The following is a 21,456-nucleotide window of genomic DNA, read 5'->3' on the forward strand; positions in this document are numbered from 1 at the left end:
GTATCCTTGATGAATATTCCTGCTTACTTATGGGCCACTTTTTATTCACCACACCCTCAGTTTCCATTTGCCTCTGAAGAAGCAGCACATGAGGCTCACAAGCTTATTTTCCATTCCCCAAACCTAAGATTGGTCCAACAGAAAGTAATTTCTCTCTTATTTTGTGCTTTCGAATATTCTGGGCACGGCTCAAATTGACAATATTTGCCCAGGTTTGTGGAGTTACCCTTTTCTTTTTCATAGCAAAGGGAAGGTACAAGTTTCATCCAGACGGCACAGAGCATCCCATTTATCCTCAACTGCTTTGTCAAGGTTTTTTTTTTTCTTCAGAGTTCCTTGTAAAGATAACAAGCTGTGCATGGTGGAGTATTATGGAGATGAGCAGTTATCTCAGTGTTGTGTACACAGCTCTGTAATTTGTACCTTGCATGATGTGTCTGTGTGTTTGGAATAAGTAATTGCGATGAATTACAGGGCAACAATGATGCGGATATGGATGCTTTTGCTGCTGTGATAAGCTGTGAGGAAGCTGAACTCTGGTCTTCCCTCTCTTATAGAATCTTCCCACCCTCTCTCCTTTCTCTTTCCCACTCTCATACCAGACAAAACTGTGATGCAACTTTAGGCTGCTTGAATAGATGCCGGATGAAGGCTGACGTCGCATCCCAAGTGTGGTCCCCGCAGGTTCTTCAGTCTTGCCGCATTACTTGTGCATATGGCAGGCTGTCCGCCTTGACAAATATAATTTAAGTGGTGCATATGAATTTACACAGATATACGTTCATTATACCTTCTCAATACAAAATATGTGACCTTTTCTTTAAAGGTAGCCCGGTCTGGTTCCAGCTTCTCCCTCCAGGGTACTCTGTTGAGGACAGGAGCAGGTGCGGGGACATGGGCGGGGAGGTGGAGTGGCTGTGGTCTATAAGAATAACCTCTCCCTGACCAGGATCCCTGCTGAAGTGTCTGACGATATTGAATGTGTGAACCTGCGTTTGGGGACCAGGGATAGACTAGTTGCAATGTTTTGCAACAAAGGTTGCAAATAAACCTTTTTATTTGTTGTTTTGTTGTAAACCGCCCAGAGACTTGTGCTTTGGGTGGCATATAAACGTGCTGAATAAATAAATAAAAGGTGTAAAACTACTCTAGGGGTTGTTGGGGAATGGGTGTCACAGACACTGACCAATATATGTCCACCACTGCAAGTTTTTCTGCTGAAAAACTTAAGGAATTTAGCCACTTCTTTGGACCAAACCACCATTTCCCCATGTTTAGTTCATGCACAGGTCACAAATATGTTCATGATCCCAGCTGGGACACAGGACAACGGAGCATGGTTTTCTGACTTTGTTGATGTTAGGCTTGGAATCACAATTTCTCCAAAGTGAAATTCAAAAAGAGAATTTCAGAGTTCCTCCCAAGAGAAACAGAAATTCAAAGAGGCCCTAGTGGTTATCAGTTACATTTCTGTTCTGCCCTTCATCCAGGGAAGCATATGAAGTTCTCTCCCTCCAGCAACCCTGTGAGATGGGTCATGCCAAAAGCAGTGTCTGGCCTAAGCTCACCCAATGAGTTTTACTGCTGAGTGTAGGTCTGAACTTGGGTCTTCCTGGTTCTAGTTCAACAACCCTAACAACTCTACTGCAATGACTGCCTGAGTCCAGAAGCAGCAGGCTCTGTGGTGATGTTTATCTTTTCACACCCTTTGTCTTTGGGGGACAAATGTCTGTGTGCTCTGTATCCAAATATGATTTTTAAAAACTGGGTGTAAATCTGATAGCATCTGAGTCCTGCAGTATGAAAGAAAAATGGATACTGTTCCTGCAGCATTTCCTTTTTAATGGTAGCTAGCTATATTTTTAGTTCCCTGTTTGGTTTCCAAGTCAAATGTGGCTCTAATTCAGCATTTCCTAAACTTATGAGGTGTACTTTATTTTCTGTGGTGTAATAGAGGGCACATCCTGTTTTAAACTCCGAAAAGTTTACATCACGAGTGTGCAAGAGTAAGAAGCAGGCACACACCCCCTTCAGGAATCAGTATTACAAATGCACCACAGAGTCCCAGGTAAGGAGGGGGGCAGGCAAATGGGGGGAGGGAAAGGGCCCAAATATTTACATCAGTAAAATGTGGGGTTCAATCTGACTCAACTAACAGTTTTGGGCGGGTCATGTTGGCCATCCTGACAATTTTACTGGCTCAGGGAGTTCGGTCAGATCCAACTTTTTTGGGGGGTGGGGGGTGTATGTGTTTGCGTGCACAGTACACACACACACACTAAGGATGTGTAAACAGGTTCGACCATTTGGGGTCGAACTGAACCATCCCCTCCTTGGTCCAAAAACCGGCTGAACAGCCGGTATGGGCATGAAGGAAGGCCAGCGGGGGGAGGGGGAACCTCCGTGCCCCCCTCCCGCCACATCCAACAACTCCCCTGAAAATTTTTTTTTAAATGTTCACAAACTCCCCCAGACCAGACCGAACCGGGGGCGGGGTGGTTCAAGGGGGTGTCGTATCGAACTGGCCCAGTCCAGTTCGGGTCCGGTCTCAAACCAAACTGGACCAGCCAGTTCCATGCACACCCCTAACACACACACACCATTTATATAATTTTATGTATTTATGTATGTATTTATTTATTTATTGTTGCATTTATATACCGCCTTTCATTAAAAGACAACCCCAAGGCGGTTTACAAAAGTTAAAACATATAATAAAAAGACAATAAAAATATTAAGCTAAAAAATATAAAAAACAAACCAAATTTAAAATCTATAAAATACAAGCATAAAAACAATACAACGGGTAAAAAAATAATCTGGCAGATACAGCAGTATGGATCTGGATTTATATTCCTTTGACAAATATCTGTATTGCACTTGATATTAAAGGTCTGTGACCTCCCGAGTGGAGTCTGACCTGAAGCCAGAGGTGGTTAGTCTTGCTTGCTGAGTGGCTTATAAGGATGCTGGAGATTTCTGTCAAGCAAAAACTCTTGCCCACTATGACCAAAGTTTGCGCTGAGTTGTAGTTTGCATCAAGTGGACAAGGCTTTACTGTCTGTTCAAGAGAGGCTGTTTGAGCTGTCCTTGGAAAAGCTACCATACTATAGTGGTAAAAATTCTGATTAAGAAACAGAGATATTTCCAACTGAATTGAGAAATTGGCAAGATTAATTAGGACTTTTAGGAAAAGTGCCCCAACCTTTGAGCAGTGGCCCAATTTAAAGGTAGTTTTCTGAACATGGGAGTATGTAGGCTGAGCACCCTTGAGCAAGGAACAATTCCAGGCATTTGCTAACAATTGTTCTCTGAGCTTCCTGAAAGGGCTCGTATTAATTTTGTTATATAACCTGGCTTATGCACTCTACAGCATAAGCTTCTGACACACCCGCAAAAAAGTATGAATCATGTTTCCTTACAATGTAGCTCTCTGAATAAAATGACCCAGTTTTATATGTGCCACCTGAAGTTTCTGCCTGTGCGTTTCTTCCTGTGAGGAAGTTTCTTCCTGTGAGGAAGGAATCCTTTGCTGCAAGATGGGCTGCCAAAGGCAACAGCTAAGAGAATGGAGCCATCCAGTAGCAAATATCCCACACTCCAAGCCACTCCTTCCCATTGAGAAGTCAGTCAACTTTCCAAGTGATTATTATAGCTATTGAACATTTTCCTCTAGATCAGGACAAAGAAGTTATAGCCATAGCCATGATAAATGGTCAAGCATCCAAGAACCAAGAGTCCTATATATTTAGAGCCTGGAGCAGAATCTATACCAGGATGTTAACTTTGTCACCTAAAACAACGTTTTCACTAAACACCAACAAGATATAAAGACCGTTGGCTGCTTTGGGTGAAACCTACCTTACTGGCCCACAATATTAGAAAGAAGGTGTGCCAAGAGCGTGCCCATTGGGGGTCTTCTGTGGGCATCCCAGCGCCCTCCTGGCACATACCTTTATTATGGGGGGGTGGGCTGTTCATCCAGATGACCTGTGACAGCCACAGAAGTTGTGACAGGTGCACCCTTGGCACAATCAATCACGTGGGCTAGTAAGGTGCCAACCAAATGAGCCGCTGGTAGGAAATTACGCTTTTAACAGGTTGCATTACAAAACCGTGTCAGCATATTATTAGAAAGGAACAACCAACCAGGATGTTGTGGATCCAAATAACTGAGCGGAACGAAAATAGCCACAAGGGTTCTTCTATAAATGTTTGTGCAAGGGCTTGCCAGGAAATTTAGGACTGACAAAAGGAAACACTTTTTCACACCATGCATAATTAATCTATGGAATTTTCTACCACAGGATGTGGTGACGGCCACCAGCCTGGATGACTATAAGAGGGGCTTAGCAAAATTCATGGAGGACAGGTCCATCAATGGCTACTAGTCTGGTGGCTATGGGCCACCTCCAGCCTCAGAGGCAAGATGCCTCTGAATACCAGTTGCAGGGGAGCAACAGCAGGAGGGAGGGCATGCCCTCAACTCCTGCCTGTAGGCTTCAAGTGGCATCTGGTGGGCAACTGTGTGAAATGAGATGCTGGACTGGATGGGCTTTGGGCCTGATCCACCAGGACTGCTCTTATGTTCTTAAGTGAATTTACACAGTACTATCTTAAGTAGCCTTTATAGCAGTGCTTGTTCTCTCACAAGAGACTTATTTACCTCTAAGATATTTACCTCAGCTTTTATATAAAAATACAATGAAGGAAGTTTACAAGCACTAGAACAGCAATCAGGCAAGCACAGAAAACGTTTGAAACAAATTACAATAATTTTTTTTTTTTAAAAGCAACAGCACAGTAACATCCTCAAGAGAAGCAGAATGCCAGAAAGGGGTCACTGGCTGACATCCAGATTAAGTTACTCATGAGTAGCCTCATTGAAATTAATGGGGCAAGTTATGACACTAAAAGCAAACAGTCTTTTGCTATCCACTTGGAAGCAAGCAGTGTTGGGATCAGGCAGACCTCCAATTTCTAGATCCAGTCACCAAAATGTTCCTCTCTCTAATGACCACTAACTTGATGTACATCCATGGGCAGCCAATGGTGACAGCTATTTTTTTAAGTCAACAGTGCCTCACAATGATGCTACATGTCAGGTTAGATGGGGATTAAGATGGTCACCATGTGGAGGCAGCTATGTGACAGAGCTGGATCCACAAGTTAGAGAGACACTATTTCTCTCTCTCTCTCTCTCTCTCACACACACACACACACTTCCCATTTCTTGCCATTTGTTCCACTCATTCTTTGGGGTCTTTCTTTCACAACAGATGGAACCGTATATGAATAGACCCTTTTCATATTCAATGGTCCCCAAAATGAATGCACATCCATGCCCGGGACATAAAACTCTAGTTCCAGGCTACGGAGGACCTTAAAAGTCAAAACAATATATTGAATTGAGCCCAGAAACAAACTGGCAACCTGTGAAGGAGGAGGGAAAACAGTCCACAAAGCAAGTAGAAGGCTGCACAGGTGGGACCGAACATAAAGGTTTTGTTCTCTATACAGTGCTGACTTCCACATATGTAAGAGACCATGTGTTCATTCATTCCCCAATACCTGCTTCACTAAATGTGCATTTTCTACAAAGAAATGCCACTCTTTTGTCCCCTGGTCCTTATCCTGTCCCCTATTCGTTTTCCATGCACCAGTTTTATTGCCTGGGCACTGAGCAGCAAAACTGCATGTTGGCCTGCAAGCGGTGAATTGTTTCAGTAGATACACTTTACTATCAGGTGGATCACAAAAGGAAACCACCCTTTTAATCTGCCTGCAGCAGGTACTGGCACCCAGAATAGAAGTTCTCCCTGCAATCTGCCAGTTCTGACAAAGCTAAATATGGAGACAGAGGTGGTGGCACCCCAGCCTTGCCAAAGCCCCACTAGGCAGGAGCAGAGCTTCTGATGGAGGAAGGGACACACAGCTGCGAGGAGAGAGAGACACTACCCTGCTGTGGAGGTGGCAATGAAGCCACTCTTTTTCCTTGAGCCCAAGGTGGGGTAGATCTCCTTCTGGGCAAGGCAGGAGAGGCAGGAAACGAAAGCTATGTCCAAACAGCAGAGAAAGAGAGAGGCTGAGGAGGAAAGACTTCTGTAGTGCTCCCCAAATGGGTCCACCCCAGGTTGCATTTGGATTGGTGACCACCAGCGTTACCTCTAACAGGGATTCCCAGATGTTGTTGATTACAACTCGCAGAATCCCCAACTGCGGTGGCTTTTGTACTGGGCAGTATGACCTTATTTTGCACAAACTCACTCTTCAAAATACATAATAGATTGGTTAAAATGGGGCACAGTGTAACTAAGGGGGAGAGAAGGGGCTAAGCAGTCCTTACCAGGTGGGACAGTTTATGGCTGGCCCCTTTGTGTTTGCATCAACGGCTCTCTTCCCTTGAGCACAGAATCATGACTTCTTCTCCCCATTAACATGAGCTGCAGAGCTACAATCATGTCATCCATGAGCTTAAACGCTCCATCCCGGCCAGCAAAGGAAAGGTGTTGATTGACTCATTAAAAATCCCCCATATTTAGGGAGCCATTCATTATTCCAAGAGATGTCACTACCAAGTGCAACAACAACGGACAGTCCAGCCTGCGAGCTGATTTTTGTGCCACCAACGTGAGAACAATGCAGGCAAATAGCACGTATTTTGCTGCAAATGCAAAATCTTTGTAAGGTCATCTCCTGTTGGGCAAAGGATGACACTGTGTACCTGTCTTGTAAGTCGCAGTCATGGGACTCATAACACATGCTGCCTATGTGAAAACTACCTTGTATAGTGTCCCACATATCCTTACGGCAATTATTTAATGAGACAGAGCAACACACTTCTATACACAAGGATGATACTCTTAAGTTCAATATGCATACATAATCCATTCTACAAAACATTTAAACAAGAAAGCAAGGATCTAAGGCTATCAGCATCACAATTTGTACAGCCGGACTAATCCTAAAGGGATTTCCACACCAGCAAATGTTCACATGAGTTGTTCTCGAAAATACTGGTGGAAGAACCACAGGCAGTCTGCAGTCCTGCAGACTGTCCCAATTAGCATTTGACTTCTGTGCTTTATGGTACAAAAATTACTACCAGGCACACTAACCTTAATGCAATGGGCCCCAGCATGACCAACAGCTCTGTGGATACACGCAGAAGCAGCCCTTCCATTGGGGCAGCAGACTATTGTCAACAAGATGCTTAGCTGACCCCACATTGAAGAAAAAGAATGAAAGAGGGGAGGAGGGTGGAGCATTTGGTGCCTTGCCTCAGACAAACAGCCCACCAAAATGGCACTTGGCATGCTCGGAACATTCTGACTCGGAACAGAGTCATTCTGTTCCAAGCTCAAAACAGGCCCTTCATTTCAGTTCTGACCTGTTTTGAGTCAGAACATTCCAAGCTTGGAACATTCTGAACATCCCTCCTGCAAACAATACACAGAACCAAGTTGATGAAGCATGCCATATGAGGACAAGAAAGAAAGGAAAAATGAATGTTAAGGAAGAGACACCATTGCAAAACCAGACGAAATCCGCTTAAGTAAGAATACCCCCTGAGAGGGTTTATGCATCAGACTGGGTGTCATATGACAGGAGTTAGAGGGACCCCCTATTAGCAGAGGAGGGGTCTGGGGACACAGAGGATGGGGAAGACTGGGTACAGGAACAAGTGTTTCTCAGAAGCTACCACCCCAGGGAGAGAGTGCCAAGAGTCTGCACTACCATCATCTGAGGAGATGCTGACCCTGCCCACCAGCACCTCCTCTGACTCTATGGATTTCTTCTCAGAAATGCAGGAAACTCTGCTTGAGAAACTGGGGCTGGGCTCTTTAGGCTTCAACAGTTTCTGCAGAGGGGATGGAACAGGAGACGTGAATCCAGTGGCAGGCGTCATTCTGGAGCAACATCCTAACTGGCCACTTTTCCTCTCTGACCCCACCTCCCACACTCTCTGCAGGTTCCCCACTGGGACAAACTTCTCAACAACAACATCTATTTTGGATGCCTTGTTGCTGCCCAGTGATCTGCCCAAGGTCCTGTTCCTCTGCCCGGATTCCTGCCGATACTTTTGCCAGACCCTTTCATCAGAAGCTCTACAAGCTTGAGCCTGAAACCGGACACTATGGAGCTCCCAGGAGAAGCCCAGACTGGAGAATCTGCAAAAGGCTAATACAATGATATGACCTTCCTCTCCTGTCACCATATAAATAAATATGATAAGCCACCAAGACTATCTGATTTTTATCTCTCTCAGCACAAAATTCCTAGAGTTGAGCTGAAACAACTGACTTCATGTCATGCTGAAAAGCATCTCCCATTGCCATTGATGTTTTGGTACACCGCACAAACACATTTGCATTTTGGGATGCTGTTCTGCTCAGTGACCGTCTTGTTCTTCCTCTTTGCTCTCCCAACCCTTGAACCTCATTTGCCCACACTATCATTGAGCAGAAAGAGCTACGGCACGCTATTGGATGGAATGACATCCAGCACAAGGGTTCTCATACTGGGGTTGTTGGACGTCAACTCCCATAATTCCCAGCCACAACGGCCATTTTGTCTGGGGATTATGGGAAGTGAAGTTCAACAACATCTGGAGACCCTGTTCTCATGAGTTGCCACAGCCAATCATATTCAACCATGTGGGCAAAACAGCTTAAGGACTATGAATATGGAGAAGATCCAGCAGCCAGTGAAACAAACAGGGACAGAACAACAGGGGGCGAGGATTTTTATTTTTGGCAACCTGTTTGGCTGCCTCCAATGTCCTCCTTTTGAAGCAACAGCAAAATTACAGAACATTTGGTGCAGCCCTTCCATTCCCATTCCAATATTCATTAGCAAAAATGCCCGTACAAGTGTCTACTGTGGTTGAAGTTGCCATGCCTGCCACAGCCGGGAAAATATGTTTGATATTTAATGCAGTTGCTCACAAAATCTGTTTTGTTCTTTGCAGAAAGAGCTGTCTGTCATAAACTCTGTCTGCTCAGAACAAAAGGCCTTGTACTGTGTCTAAGTATCAGACAGAGCGTTTGTCAACCAGCAGGGAAGGGAAAAGGAGACTCCACAGCACCCACCATTCTGGACATATATATATTGTAAACATTCGTTTCCAACAGATAAATGTAATCAAAGTTTATATGCTCAGAGAAGCCAACAGGATGGGATTGTTTCACTTGAAAGATCAGAAGAAAATTGTAACTAATGTTGTGGAAAATTACTTTGATATTGCTTTCTCAGTACAGGATTACAATTAGGTTGCAGGGAGAAGCACGGGGAAAGAATAAATGAATGGTAACAAATCAACACAAACAGCTAGTGTCAGGAGTACTTTGCTGACGGAAAGTAATGTAAGCATTACTTAAAGTTTTATGACTCCCGCTTTATTCTGGCTTAAGTAGTACATCAAGGGTTTCGTATCATGGTTGCTTGAGCTGAAAACAATAAAGCACAATTTCTAGAGCAGACAAGAACCAAACTAGCTTTTATTAACCATGTTTTATAAGTTACACCATCCCAAATTGAACTGGACTGGACATATTAACAATGAGCAATGACTCTCCTCCAAGCAGAATTCGACTCTGCTTTGGGAGGAGTGGGGTGGGCAGGAAATGTGAGCGCACCTGGCTCTTTGGAAGCTGTTCAGGTGGAATTTAGGGGTGGCATAAACCTGGCTGATTGCAAAGAATCTACCAGCCAGCAATTGGGGTTGTTTCACACATGACATTTCCTATGGCAATATCCCGAGAGAGAGAGAAAAACCATGGATTTGGGGAGCACAGATGGCAGATCCAGCTTCTCTCAGCAAGAACATGGATCTCACAGGGGGAAGTGTCTCCGGGCCACATCCTTCCCTCTAGGTGGTTCTCAGGACTAAGTTGAATTTTCATGCATTTCCATTTTCATACTGAAATCCGCATTTTCAATGGGGGAGTGGATTTGTCATCAAGGAGCTATGCAAATTGATTTCACCAGTTTCCATCCAAGCCTAAGACACAAAGTTCTGCTCACAAAGAGATGTACAGAAAGCCCCAAAGGTCTGTTTTAAAAGGCTCTGGGGAGCTGTGCAATTCTTGGACTGGTCCCCAAGCTTAGGGAAGGGAAGGGGCAACTGAGCAAAAAAGCACAGACAGCTTTATCTTCATGAGCCCCCCGGCCCCTGCTGTCTCCCCAATCCAGGCCCAGCAAACAGGAGGTGGGCTGCTGAAAAGGTAATAAAGAACAGAAGCCTTCTTCATGAAGGATGGCAGTAAAACGTCACAAATAGTTTGGGTTCCGCACTCATCGTGTTTGCCACAATATGAAGCAGAAACGCGGGGAACTGTTTTCTTGAGCATCATTAAAACCAACTTGAATTCTGGAGTTCCTGGCTCCATGTTGGTTCTGCGTCCTGGCTCCATTTTGCAAACCCCACCCGTCTCCACAAACAAGTGGCCACCATGCATGTTCAGCTTTGGGTGCTGGACAAATCGCCAATTTCCTGCACTGAGCAAGGGTCTCCAAGGTCACTTCAAGCTCTAAAATCCAGTGATTCAATGGTTCTCAGAACCTCCAAATTTACCACACAGACAGACAGGGCAGGGGAAAACAAAGATGCACCACAACAGGTTGGGGGAATGTACAGCTCAGTTCTTCACCTTTGTAGCTTCCATCAAAGTTCACAACCCAGGAAATGGTCCTCCCCATGTGAACCCAACATGACTTTCCAAGGACCTCAACAGAATTTGTAACAACTAGACACATTTTGTGCAGTGCCCAAAAACGTGCAGCACAAAAAACATTTCTGTGTTGTTGGGCATATGGGGTTCAACAGGAACTAGGTTGTTTCCCAAAAACAGATGAGGAAGAGAAAATGAAGATGAATACTACTTCCTTTCAATCTTTATAACCTTGTACCAGTACATCAGAAGACGACTTGATTAGTCAAGAGCATTTACTGACTCATATTGAATCCTGCTTCAACAATACATGTAGGCATACAACCGTTCTATAGCAGAACAAAACAAACACAGAAAAGAATAATTCTTCCTGTTTCCTTCTCTTTCGGTTACAAAAAGTGCAGGGTCGGGGGTGTGGGTGGAGTGCTTGAGCAACTGGGAAAAATACACGGAGCATAATCCCTGGGGCAGGCAGGCCTCTCAGCCCCAAATCACATTTAAGGGTGTTTCTTGCCACTCTGCATGATTACACCACAAGAAATACTGCAAGGGAAATAACAGCACGACAGTTGAGAATCTGAAAAACAAACCTGGTGTTTGCTGATGGACAATTTCTTCTGGATCCTGCAGGTGGATGAAGACGAGAAGGCCCGCTGCCCCGAACAGCAGGATGAAGGAGAACATGCAGGTCAGCTTCATCATTGAAGTCCTCAAATCAATCCAGGTTGGGCCCACAGAAAGAAAGAAAGATATTCTGCCTCCAAAGAAGGGTGTGTGGTCATCGTCTCAGCTTCTTAGCCGGCTCTCTAGTCCCATGCCACCTGGAGCGGGGAGAGAGACACAAACCTGGTAACACCCTGGACCGCCACTCACAAAACCTACGTTCCATTGCAGTGTCCTCATCTCACCTTGTAAGGACATCAGAAGAGGCCTGCTGGATCTGACCCAAGGCCTATTTAGTCCAGCATCGTGTTTCCCACAGTGGCTCACCAGATGCCTCTAGGAAGCCTCCGAGGAAGAGGATGAGGAGATGAAGAAGGCATGGCCCCTCACCTGCTGTTGCTCCCCATGCAACCCGCCTGTTCCACAGCAGCCATGAATGTGGCAGGGAAATGCACACTGGCGTAGCTAGTGCAGCACGGGCCTGTGTTCACCCACCCTGGCACCCAGCCCCTTTGGCACAAGCCCCCGCTCAGCCACGGCACAACGGTGGCACCTTGCCTCCACTAATGCTGCCCGGCTCTGCTTCCCAGCACTTCCAAAGGCTATTGTGGCTGGGAATGATGGGGATTCTAGCCCAACAACCTCTGGGGACCCAAGCCTGAGAACCCTGACATAGCTAGTGTGTATGGGAGATCACACCCCATGTCTGTATACCATCGGGGAAGACGGAGCAAGGAGCAGTGGGGGCCCGCCAAGAGCCCCCAGAAACCCCACCCCAACCCTCCTCTCTGCTAACCCCAGCCATGCAGGTCGTCAGTGACCTTTCGGATTTTTCCAGTGCCTATTTAAAAGGAGACTAAGAAGGCAGGCACAGCCCCTGCGAGGATTTATAGCCCATTTGCGCCCAATATCATAGTCATCATTAAATAAAGGCTGACGTTTAGTATTCTCGTTTGCTCACATTAAACAATGGTGTGCCATTCATTTGGGGCATAGTTCACTCCAGGACAGATATTACCAGGAGACCGTTTCATTGCCCGTATGCAGTGTCAACTAGAAATTAAAGAGGTTGTAACGTCTTGAATTGTCTGGGTGTTGGATTTTCGTTTATCATAGCACAAAAGGGAAATAGGCATTTCAGAATGTAGACATGCTGGAAAATTGTCTACAATTTGGTGGGAATAACCAATAAGCCCCCCTCCCTTTCTTTTTAAATTTGCTAGCAAGGTACCCTGAAATGCCTCCAGGATATATTTAAACTGGAAACCCTTAAAAAAAAAATCTAAAGAAAAAATCCTTGGAATTATGACAGTCTGTTTCCAAAGCCACAATTGACATTGCCCAAATGGTTCATTTTTCTTTGTTATATTAAAGAAAAATCTGCAGCCTGCTTCTCCTGTCAGCAAATCAAAGTGCCTGATGTTCCAGTGTTAGTAGAGTGGTCACTTTCAGATTAGGTTCTAGCAACTTCAGTAAGAGGTTCAGCTGAAGTGACTCTCCAACATCTTAAGCAGAGGTGATTTCCCAGCCCTGCCAGCCCTGATGGGATGCCCAGGACCTTCTGCCTGCACTCATCAAAAGAATGCTTTTGCCTCCCCATCCATACACGTCCAGAAGCCTATTTGCATGTGTGCAACACCCTCATGAATGTGGAGAGGTCATGCTCTAGGGGGAGAATCCAGATGCTGCTAAGTTTAACCATTCTGACTGTGGGAAGTTTTGAAGGCTTATTTGGATTTGGCCCCATTCAGCCCAATTTAGTCTGAATGGAACTGTCATCCGCTTCAGCCCACCCCTTCCACTCCTGGGATACTTGAAGGTATTTATCTGACTGGGCAGAAGAGGGGAAAGCAACAACAGCAGCAGCAGCAGTTTGCAATCTAAAGCAACTTCCCTCAGGCTGTCCCCTGCAGTCTTGGGAATTGCAGTCTGTGGGTGGCCCCAGCCCCAAGAAAGACTACTATTTCCAGGAACACCTGCACCAGTCCCTGAACTGCAAGGGAAACCCTGCCAGAAGTTGTTTCAAATTTAAAACTTAATTTAACTTGGAATTTAAAATTCCAATTAACTTAAATGGTTAATTAATTAACTTGGAATTTAGAATTCCAGTCACTTCTCTCTCAGCCTAACCTACGTGGAGAAACCTAACTATGTAGTACACCGCTCTAGGCTCCTTGGAGGAAGAGCTGCATATAAAATGTTAATAACAACAACAACAACAACAACAGCAGCAGCTACTTCCTCACTGCTGGGAACAAGATAACTATTTCCACCCTGTCTCCAGCCCAGTCCAGTGAGTATCTACATGGATTGGGGGAGTGGTGCGAGGGTGACAAAACTTCTGCCCCAGAAGTTGGGCTGAGGTGAAGCAGGAACCACCCAAAACCCCACATCAAATAGGCAATCCCCTGCTGAAGCACTTAAGCAAACCCCAAACTGGAGCAAGGCTAGCTCACACAATCCTTGTGAACTGCAAGCAAGAACTCAGCCCTTAAATAACATGTTCTCAGGAACATTTGCAACAACAGCTAGAGCTGCCTTGTAAATTGCCAGCTATCTGGTTACCTGCGATGGATAAGGTAGTCCTCCAGGGAACCAGCACAGAAGATTTACCAAGAGTTTCCCCCCCCAAACACCCTAAATATGTGGCAGTGGCTATCACAGGTGTGTGTAGAAACTAGAAAGGCAGGGTAGTGAAATCATTCCCGGGTCTATTAAGGAAAGCATATTGAACACCACTTGGGAAGGCATTTCAAAAGTTATACCTATCTGCAAACACCACTTTCCCCATTCCAGTCGCAGATCACAACAGATACTGCAGATTTCTGCTTTCATGTGTTATTAGAGGCCACAAATGACAGCGCTCAGTACGCAGCCTTTCATAGCCAAAAAGACTCTCCCTCCGCCCTGCATTGCTTTCAGGGTACAAATGACTGCAGGTCTCGTGAGTTACTAATCTTCATAACAACATGCTACATCCATTAGCAAGTTAATGAGCAAACCTTGAAGGACCTCGATGAATACTTTATGCTACTTCTAGATCCAAAAACTATCATAAGCATTTTTTGGTTGTTCAGATGAAAATCTTCCAGGCATTCCCTTGTAACCATGTAAACAGCAAAGGAGGACGACTGGGCCTTAATTCGCTCATTAGGAGGGAAAAGGTGCAGAGAGTGAAACTCCTTGTTGCTCTCCGGGAAGGGCAATCTGGCCACAGACACCGAGCTGCAGGGAGGCTGAAAATCTCCCTTGCAGCCAGGAGAAGATCGGTCTGGTCCCAGCATTCAGCTACAAGGCCAACAGTTACAAGGAGTTTCTGAAGAGTTCTGGCCTCCCTTCTAGACACAACTTTGCCAGAGTGGCCCCTTGCTAAGCAGGGTCCACCCTAGGCGACATGTAAGGTATTCCCCTTAGGGGATGGAGCTGCTCTGGGAAGAGCAGAAGGTTACAAGTCCCCTCCTGGCTTCTCCAAGATAGGGCTGAGAGAGATTCCTGCCTGCAAGCTTGGAGAAGCTGCTGCCAGTCTGGGTAGACAATATTGAGTTAGATGGACCAAGGGTTTGACTCGGGATAAGGCGGCTTCCTCTTCCTCCTTCACTCCCTGGCTGACATGATCCAAAGCACTTACACGACAAACCTATGCTAGTGCAAGACTACTGTGTAGCTGTGAGAAATCATGGAGTTTTTTTGGAACTGTGCTATTGCACAAAAAATTCCCTGGAAAAACATATGAGGCGTGCATGCTTAGGGAGAACACCTTGTTGCTATGAAGGAGTGCTGGCCTTGTGGCAGCAAGCATGAATTGTCCCCTTTGCTAAGCAGGGCCCGCCCTGGTTTGCATTTGAATGGGAGACTACATATGAGCACTAAGATGTTCCCCTTAGGGGATGGGGCCACTCTGGGAAGTGCATCTGCATGCTTTCAAGCAGAAGGTTTCAAGTTCCCTCCCTGGCAGCATCTCCAAGATAGGGCTGGATAAAAAATAAAACAAATAAAATATAAATCACATTTTAAAAGTGGTGATTCCCTTGTACTTAATGTGGGGTATCAACTGTCCCTATCCATCCCCAGCACAGCATCCCTCCAGTGGCTGTTGCTAGGGTCTATCTTACGTTTTGTATGTATGTATGTATGTATGATTCATTTTCCTGAGTAAACTGCTTTGAGAACATTTGTGGTGCGGGGGAGTGGCATATAAATGTTTGTAGTCATAGACCGTCTCCTAGGTGTTTGGGAACAACACAAATGTTCTAGAAGACAGAACGTCAGCAGATGCAGCTCTTTTCCTCATCCCTACAAGGCTCCTGCACCTGCCAACGTTCCCTACTTTGCACAACTCTTAAAGCAGGGATTCCCATCAGCCTTGAGTCCCCAGATGTGTTGGACTACAGTTCCCATCATCCCCAGCCACTGTGGCTGACAATGATGGGAGCTGTAGTCTAACAAGAACTGCAGGCTCACAACTGAGAATTTCCGTTTTTAGAAGTTCCTGAGGAACCCTGGAGAGAGAAAAGGGTTAGAGCTACACATAACCTGAGCTGCCAACTTAGACTTATTTATTTATTAAACATTTCTTGTATACCGCCTCCTCCAAAGACTCAAGGTGGTGAACAATAACAATATATATTTTTTTTAAGTCAAAGGGCAAAAGCCTGGCCAAAAGGCCACTAAGGAGGGAGCTGAACGAATCTGGGGGGACAGGGTGTTCCAAAGAAGAGGGGCAGCCACAGAGAAGATGGGCTCCTACGGGCCCAGGCACTACACACTATGCCAGGGCCTGGGACACTAAGGAAGGTCAGCTGTGAAGACCTCACAGGATGGGATACAACTGGCCAAGAGGGGAGAATCCCAGAGATATGCAGGTGCTAAGCCCATAAGGGTTTTGTAGGTGAGAACCAGCACTTTGAATTGGACCTGGAAGCCAACAGGATGAATGGCCACCATTACTTATGACTCTCTGTGGGTACTCTGCGCAACAAGCTTGTGTGTGTGTGTGTGTGTGTGTGTGTGTAAATGCAAATTTACACACACAAGCTTTTCATTGACCTTAAAACCCATCTGTTTGGCCTGGCCTTTTAGGGTTTTTAATTTGTTTTAACTGTTTTAATGTTTGCCCTGGTTCTCCAGGGGTTTTAGCTGTTTGAATGTTTTAATTGGTTTTATTCTGTTTTTATAGTTTTGATTTTAATTGTTAACTGGTTTTACTTGTTTTTATTCTGTTGTAAACCACCCTGAGCCATTTTGGAAGGGCGGTATATAAATCAAATAAATAAATAAATAAATAAATTGGCAGGCAGTGTAGAAGACCAGTTGGGTTTGAGGCCAGAGATGCCGTTCCAAGACCTCCCTCTAGAGAAGGAGATGCTCTGTCCTCCTCTGCATCTGGTCACCCCACTTCAAGTGAGGAAGCAAGCAGTCTAGCCTTTCCTAAGCCTCAAGAATGCAGAGAGCAGTGCTCCAAGTTCCCTTATTTTCATAACTTTCATCTCCAAGTACACCAAGGCTGTTTTCACCCAATACTAGTCCTCTTAATCTTTAAAGTCATGGTGACTAATTTGCCTGTCACTGAAACAGCACAAACACTTTCTCCCTAATGACTGAGAGCTCCATCTGTTTTGCCAAGGTGATTTTCGGCTCGCATGCATTATTCCGAGATGAGCTATCCCCCGCTAATCTCCATTCGAGCTGTTAACGTGAAACCTCTAATTAAAAAGAGCGCTGGAAAACACATTCTTCCTTTCACACATCAGCCACCCACGAGTTAATAATTGGGACTCTGGCTGCTGACAGTTGGAGACAGGCATGGGGACCCCAACGAAATTAACACTTCTTTTCCCTTCCTTGAGAAGTTTAGTGGGATAAGTCCGAGTGAGCATGTACATAAACACACACACACACACACACACACACACACACACACAATATACATATATTGTAACCAAGACAACCTACAAGACAATAAGAGGAAGCCACGTTTTAGCTGAACATTTTTACACACACACACACACACACACACACACACACACACTTTCCCAATAAAACCATACTGCTAGCTGTCAACAGAACACAGCTCTCAATACAAACATTCGACGCCTCTGAAACACATGCTCCAATCCCATCATAGCCAATGGCTCAAAGAATCACAGAAGAGGGAAGGCATCTTGGTGGACTATAGGTTGAAGACAGGCCAGCTGAGTGATGCCGCTGCCAGAAAAGCTAATGCAGTCTTAGGCTGTGGCAGTGTCCAGCATTTGCAAGAAGTGTGGCGAGAAGGGAGAAGGTTCCCTTCGCTTCCTCACACTTTTTGCAAAGCTTACATGAAGGAAGTGAAGAGAGGAGGGGACAGATGACAACCTCCTCCCCGCCACACACACACTTTTAAAGCTTCCAAGGGTAGGTTTTGAAGAGGGTTGGCCTACAGCAGGGGCACTGGCTGTCTCACCTCAGGAGCCACACCATATTTTGGGCTGCCCTGGATATGAACGTGACAAATGTGCTCCGGATTGAATTCTACCTGCCCTTTCATAGGGACATCGGAAGTCGCCTTATACCAACTCAGACCACTTGTCCATCTAAGGTTCTGAAGGGGCATAGTTGTCTTGAGGTTTGTTTCAATATTATCTGTTTTTACTGTTTTGTTGTAAACTGCCCAGGGACTTGCATTTTGGGCGGTATATAAATGTTATTTGTTTGTTTGTTTGTTTGTTTGTAGGGAGATAGAGAGATAGAGAGATAGAGAGATAGAGAGAGAGATAGAGAGATAGATAGATAGATAGATAGATAGATAGATAGATAGATAGATAGATAGATAGATAGATATGGCAAAGGTAAAGTGTGCTGTCAAATTGATTTCGACTCCTGGCACCCACAGAGCCCTGTGGTTTTCTTTGGTAGAATACAGGAAGGGTTTCCCATTGCCTCCTCCCACGCAGTGTGAGATGATGCCTTTCAGCATCTTCCAAGATCGCTGCTGCCCGATATAGTACCAGCGGGGATTCGGACCGGCAAGCTTCTGCTTGTTCGTCAAGCATTTCCCTGCTGCCTCTTCCTAATAAACAAAGTCCATCTTATGGTTAATAAACAAGAACCGTTTATATACCAAGTGGTATATAAATATTTGTAGTAGCAGCAACAGCAGCAGCTCAGCATCGTCTATACTGACTGGCAGGGGCTTCTCCAAGGTTACAGGCAGGAGTCCTCCCCAGACCTATCTGGAGGTGCTTCCTGGGATTGAACCTGGGACCTTCTGCATGCAAGTGTGCAGAGGCTCTTCCAGAGTGGCCCCATCCCCTAAGGGGAAGATCTTACAGCGCTCACATGTAGTTACCCATCCAAATGTGAGTCAAGGCATCCATGCTCAATCCATGCTCAATCCATGCTCATTGGTCTTGTGGTAGGAAGCATGACTTGTTCCCTTAGCTAAGCAGGGTCCACCCTGGTTGCAAATGAATGGGACACTAGAAGTGTGAGCAGAACTGTAAGATATTCCCCCCTCAGGGAATGCAGCCGCTCTAGGAAGAGCATCAGAAGGTTCCAAGTTCCCTCCCTGGCAGCATCTCCAAGATAGGACTGGGAGAGATTCCTGCCTGCAACCTTGGAGAAGCCGCTGCCAGTCTGTGAAGGCAATGCTGAGCTAGATAGACCAAGGGTTTGACTCAGTATATGGCAGCTTCCTATGTTCCTGCTCTTCTCCTTTCAGCAACTGTCAACGGACATCTCAGAAACGTAGGGTGCAAGGCGGGGGGACTCAGAACATAAGTCTTCTGAAGTTTGAATCAGCTACTGAAGATAAGTACATCTGAACCTTTAGAGTTATTTATCACCTTCACACACTTGCAGGTAAGCCCATCTCTCCGTCAAGAATTCTGCAGTAATTGCAGACTGAAAAATCCCCGCCTGGAAACTCGGATGCAATTTCTGTTGTCGAGGACGCTAAAGGGCTCGCTCCCCTTGATACTCCAGAATTAACCTTTGCTAATGTGTGTGCCCCCTTCTGCCACCCCCAGCAGCTGAAGGTCTGGCAAGCTTTCGCATCGCAGCCCTGTGCTGTATAAATATTATGTGTACAAAGCTCTTGAGTTTTGCACTGCAGATCTTAATAAAACAGTTACTGACCTTTTGAGCTCATGTATAATTAAAGTAGGTTCTAACATTTTGCAAATAAATAAAAGATTACTGTTTTCTTCTGCAGATCAATGGCATCTCCTGTAATTTTTTCTTAAACATTTGAAAGTTAAATTATGGAGCTTTTAAGTATAATAAGGGAATGTAATGTGCTGGCTCCTGCTGGCTGATCTTTGCACATTTTTCAATTGTATATTTCACTTTAAAAATGCAAACAATTATTGATATTGATTGGGACTAACACAATATTGGATCTCAATATATTCCTACCTCTTTTATGAATTACTCTGCACCGCCAGGATGATTATGATGAAAGACTGTTTGCACGCTCAATTTCTTTCTAGCGAGAAACTTCGTAGGGAGCTGCAACTTATGGTTCTGCTGATAATAATCAACCCACAGAATGCAAAACCATTTAAAAAGTTCTGAGATGAGGCATAAGAAAAGAAGGAGAGAGATTTCCATCTAGTGGATGCCATTTTTCATCTCTTCCCACTAGAACTAGCTGGCTGTTTGAACACATGTTGCAGCAGAAAGGTTTGCAATGGGTCTGTGGTTTGGGGTCACATGATCCACTTTCATGCTAGAGAACAATGCTGAATCCTTTGTTCACAGGAGCAGTTCTCACACCCTCATACCAGAAAGAAGCCTGTTCTTTCCTACCAGCTTTTCTGAGTAGGCTGCTGGGGGGTGGGGCCCTCTCAAGTCCTACTGCTGCATCTTGTTGCCAGCTGTTCCCTAGGCTCCCTTCATCTCACCGCCTAATTCCGCTGGGCCTCCAGGAAAGGACAAGCTGATAGATGCTGATGCAGCATGAGAACGCAGCATGAGAACTTGGGCTCAAATTCATTCATTGGCCCTACCGAGGTGCAGCAGGCCTGGAGGATCAGAAGCTTGCGTGTGCAGGAGGCAGCTGGTGCAGGAGGGAAATGTTGTTTCAGGGCCCTGTGAAAACTGCACTGCACCTTCAATGGGAATTTAGTTTTCAGTGCTTGTAAAACAAAAATTACAGGATATGCTGCTGAGCTGTAAGAGACTCTCCATAAATGCGCAGTGCAGAATTGTATCCAGAAGTCCGTTTCCCTTTCCTATTTCGCTGTCCTGTGATTTAGTGCACAATATGTGCAATCCTGGGCGGGTCTAGCCATTTAATTATTTCACACCACTTTTCAACAAAAAAAGTTCTCAAAGCCATTGACATACCAAAAGGATTGAGACGATGGTTGCTTGTCCCAAAGGGACTAGAGAAATGCAGGGGAGGTGCCAGCAACAGCCACCGGGCAGGATGCCATGGTGAGGTAAACAGGGACAGTTTACATCCCTGATAAATGTGAGAGCCACTGTGTGAAAAGATGCCTCTTTGCCCAGTTAGCAGGGGTGGTTATTTATGCAGAGACTTTTACACTGACTCCTCAGTTTGAAGTCCACAGTGCTCAGCTCAGGGTCTCGTCCCCACAAGTGATGGGGCTTGTCAGACACAAAATGCTTTGAAAACCATCACTCTGGGCATTTCCAGATAGCAATTTATTCTAACTTGAACACAAATTGCGATGAGAGATTTTGGAGTGCATCCAGCTGACGTTGAAGGACATTGCGCTATTTCTTAGCGCCATCTGCTGGCCATTTGCAGACAATTCATGAAACTGAAGAGGAAAACTGCTCTTGTGGTGCAAGGAAAAGATACTTTGAGGAGAAGCAGCAATACATTATCCACTCAGTGATGTGATCTTTTACTCAGGCATAAGGTGTAAGGGAGAGAGAGTCAGTGTTGGCGCTGAGGGAGCAAATCCAGTATTCAGACTGCCTGAAACATACCTGTGCATGAGGAGGAGAGCAGGTCTTGAGGGACCAAGCATGAATTTTACCCCTTTACTAGGCACGGTCCATCCTGGTTTGCATTTGAATGGGAGACTATATGTGTGAGCACGGAAAGATATTCCCCTTAGCGGGTGGGGTCACTCTGGGAAGTTTGTATGCAGGAGGTTCCAAGTTCCCT

The 21,456-nt window shown here is 45.4% G+C and overlaps 1 protein-coding gene across 2 annotated transcripts in view; it reads right to left on the reverse strand.

The window, feature by feature from the left end:
- Positions 1-21,456, reverse strand: part of CHST8 (carbohydrate sulfotransferase 8) — a 337,093-nt gene that overhangs the window by 253,021 nt on the left and 62,616 nt on the right. For both annotated transcript variants that reach the window (XM_053270560.1, XM_053270561.1), the window contains exon 2: positions 11,264-11,494. In XM_053270560.1, coding sequence (XP_053126535.1) covers positions 11,264-11,375 — 112 coding nt within the window. In that variant the 5' untranslated portion in view covers positions 11,376-11,494. The remainder of the gene's footprint in view (positions 1-11,263; positions 11,495-21,456) is intronic.

The sequence above is a fragment of the Hemicordylus capensis genome, chromosome 9 (genome assembly GCF_027244095.1).
Source record: "Hemicordylus capensis ecotype Gifberg chromosome 9, rHemCap1.1.pri, whole genome shotgun sequence".
Classification (NCBI taxonomy): Eukaryota; Metazoa; Chordata; class Lepidosauria; order Squamata; family Cordylidae; genus Hemicordylus; species Hemicordylus capensis.